General features: G+C 36.3%; 1 protein-coding gene across 1 annotated transcript in view; it reads left to right on the forward strand.

Moving 5' to 3' along the window:
* The first annotated feature begins 73 nt into the window (after window positions 1–73).
* Window positions 74–3072, forward strand: part of LOC110426467 (leucine-rich repeat receptor protein kinase HPCA1-like) — a 5114-nt gene continuing 2115 nt past the window's right edge. Inside the window, exons 1-7 of the mRNA XM_021441671.2 lie at window positions 74–174; window positions 416–487; window positions 622–759; window positions 940–1427; window positions 1519–1674; window positions 1767–1903; window positions 2984–3072. The exon at window positions 2984–3072 is cut by the window's right edge and continues 131 nt beyond it. Coding sequence (XP_021297346.1) covers window positions 417–487; window positions 622–759; window positions 940–1427; window positions 1519–1674; window positions 1767–1903; window positions 2984–3072 — 1079 coding nt within the window. The 5' untranslated portion in view covers window positions 74–174; window position 416. The remainder of the gene's footprint in view (window positions 175–415; window positions 488–621; window positions 760–939; window positions 1428–1518; window positions 1675–1766; window positions 1904–2983) is intronic.

Below are 3072 nucleotides of genomic sequence, written 5' to 3' on the forward strand. Positions count from 1 at the left end.
TGTCCAAGTGAAATGCTGCTCATCATAGCTATATTATTTAGTAATCCTAAACAATTTTATTGTCATTACTAATATTTGTTCTCTTACATGATTGTGCAGATACTTGAGTAATAATAGTTTTGACTCATCAGACGTTCCTTCGTGGTTTCCAACCTTGCCAGCCTTGACAACATTGTATTTCCTCTTTCTCTCTCTCTCTCTCTTGTTCCTTCTGTACCAACACAGGAACATGAAATTCAACTGAACATTGAAATATCATAACTGTTATAAGTGTAGAACTGAAGTCCTTTTTCTACCATTCAACTTAGTCTAGGACCATCATTCTTTTATATCTTAAGTACCTCTGTCCATATATCTTCTTTCTCACAGGTATTTTTATGTAGTTGGGAGAATAATCAATTTATTTGTATGACAGAATGATGGAAAATACACAACTTCGAGGTCAAATTCCTGCCATATTCTTTGAGCTTCCAAATTTGCAGACTGTGTGAGTAAGCTTGACCTTATGTACCACCAATTGTACTGGAAAATGTGGATCCAAATAAAAACTGTCACATAGTTGTCACAATCTGGAAATGATAGTTCGATTTTTGGCCCCTTTTGATGTTATATTGTTGACAGGGTACTAAAAGGCAACCAGCTTAATGGTACCTTGGATATCGGGCAAAGCGTTAGCAACCAACTGCAAATCATAGATTTGCAGAATAATCTCATTACTGATTTCAATAACAGTGTCGGAGCATACAACTTTGACATAATGTAAGCCAGAATTCTTTAACATTTTTCTGGGCATTTTTTTTTCTCTGCTATTTTGCTGAATAACTAGGCTCGTATTCTCATACTCCTTGTAAGTTAAATTGCCCGCAGATACATCTAGTTAATGTTAAAGATTATTAATGTTTTTTAACATCACTGAAGTCTTTCTACCAATTTTTGCAGACTTGTGGGTAATCCAGTATGTGACGAGACAGGAACAACAATAAGTTACTGCAAACTTCCCCCATCAAATTCCTCAGCTGTGTATTCAACCTCTTCAAAGAACTGTCTGCCTGTTTCATGCAGTTCGGGTCAAATTTCCAGCCCCTCATGCAGATGTGCATATCCATATACAGGAACACTAAACTTCAGAGGACTTTTATTCTCAGCCTTTGGAAACTCAACTCCATATCAAGAACTAGAGCAATCTTTGATGAATTTCTTTGTGTCCCATCAACTTCCTGTGGATTCTGTTTCGCTAAGTGATCCAAGAATGGATCCAAATGAATATTTTCTATTGAACCTTCGTGTATTTCCATATGGCCAGGAGAGTTTCAATAGAACCGGAATTTCTATGATTGCGTTTGTATTTAGCAACCAGACTTTCAAGCCTCCTGATAAGTTTTTTGGACCTTATTTTTTTCGTGGTGATGAATATGAGCACTTTTCTGGTAATTCTTATAAAATAGGAGTAAAATGAATTTGTAAATTTCTCTGTTTATTTATATTCATCATTTTCTATGCATGTGTGTTTTCATCCAGATGACCCCGCCAACTCAAAAAAATCTAGGGTTGCCATCAAAATAGGAGCAGCAGCTGGTGCTTCAGTGCTGGTTTTACTATTAGTGCTTGCTGGGATTTATGCTTATCGTCAGAAGAAGAGAGCAGAAAGAGCAACCAAAGAGAGCAATCCTTTTGGTATGATAAGTATTTCATTTACTCAGCCTTTTCAAGTTGATTGTGTGGAATATCTGGGGTTTTATGACTGATTCTCATCTGTTAAAACACAGCACACTGGGATCCTAAGAAGAGCAGTGGTGGCATACCTCAGTTAAAAGGAGCGAGGTGCTTCTCTTTTGAAGAGCTTAAGAAATACGCAAACAATTTTTCAGAAGCCAATGATGTTGGATCGGGGGGTTATGGAAAGGTTAATGTTGACTCTCATTCTCTCTTTCTATTGCATGTGTGTGCATAGGTATGCTTGCCAAAAACATGCATCCCTATGGCACATTGGCCCCATAGAGGTGGTCTCATTTGCACAACTCCACGTCTTGTTACTGGTTTGGACTAATGCCTGACTGCAGCGAGACACTTTGAAATTTGTGAGGCATTGCAGATGAGTGGTGGTCAAGGCAACAGACAATGTGGTAAAACAGGCACATGTTTAAATGCATGATTTTCAGAAATATGGATAAGTAGATATCTGAAATAAAATTGTCTTTTTACTCGTGCTTCCATTTGAGGGATCCTTAGCACTAGCCCCCTTTGGACACTGTGTTTGCATTGAACTTTTTACTTTACAGAAGGGAAGTTTTAAATAGATTAAAATGTTATTGTACTAAAAATAAAGGGAAAAAAAGAGATAGTAACCATACAGTGAATTAATCGATGTATTGAAAGAGAGATAATAACAAAAAACAAATTAGTAACTACATTTGTGTGCTTCAAGAACATGTAAAACATGTTTACTTACATATTTAATATGTAAATTAGAATAGTTGAGTGTGATCCATGTGTGACATATGTAAGATGTTTTCTGTAGTTTGTGCTTGTGCATGTCTAAACACCTTATGCATCATGGAATACATCTATGTTGACAAAAAGCACTCTTCCCTTGTTCCTTTGCCATGAGATGACATTATTGCAAGTAGATGGCAGCCAATCAGCATTTAGTAGGTTAGATGCACATATTACATAATTTATGCATACCCTTTGTGCTATTATGTTGTGTTCATCTGAATGTTGATGCAATATAGTTATCTCAACCATGGAACACAATGATACTATATTAATGTGCGTATTATTAACATATCCGATGATTTGCAAACTTTTGGAATGGACCAAGTGATTAACAAGACTATGACTGGATTTATTTTCCAACATTTGCTCCCACTCATCTATGTTTTAGTTTGTTCTCTATGTCTGTTGCTACAGGGATCTCTTTAGCATGGTCATGGTGATTTTTAAAATTATTTTTTCACATAATTTTGAATGTCTTTAATTACAGGTTTATAGAGGAACTCTACCCACAGGGGAACTTATTGCCATAAAACGAGCTCAACAAGGATCTATGCAGGGTGGGCTCGAATTCAAAAC

Source organism: Theobroma umbraticum, unplaced genomic scaffold (assembly GCF_002168275.2).
Source record: "Theobroma umbraticum cultivar Fairchild unplaced genomic scaffold, ASM216827v3 scaffold_55.0, whole genome shotgun sequence".
NCBI lineage: Eukaryota > Viridiplantae > Streptophyta > Magnoliopsida > Malvales > Malvaceae > Theobroma > Theobroma umbraticum.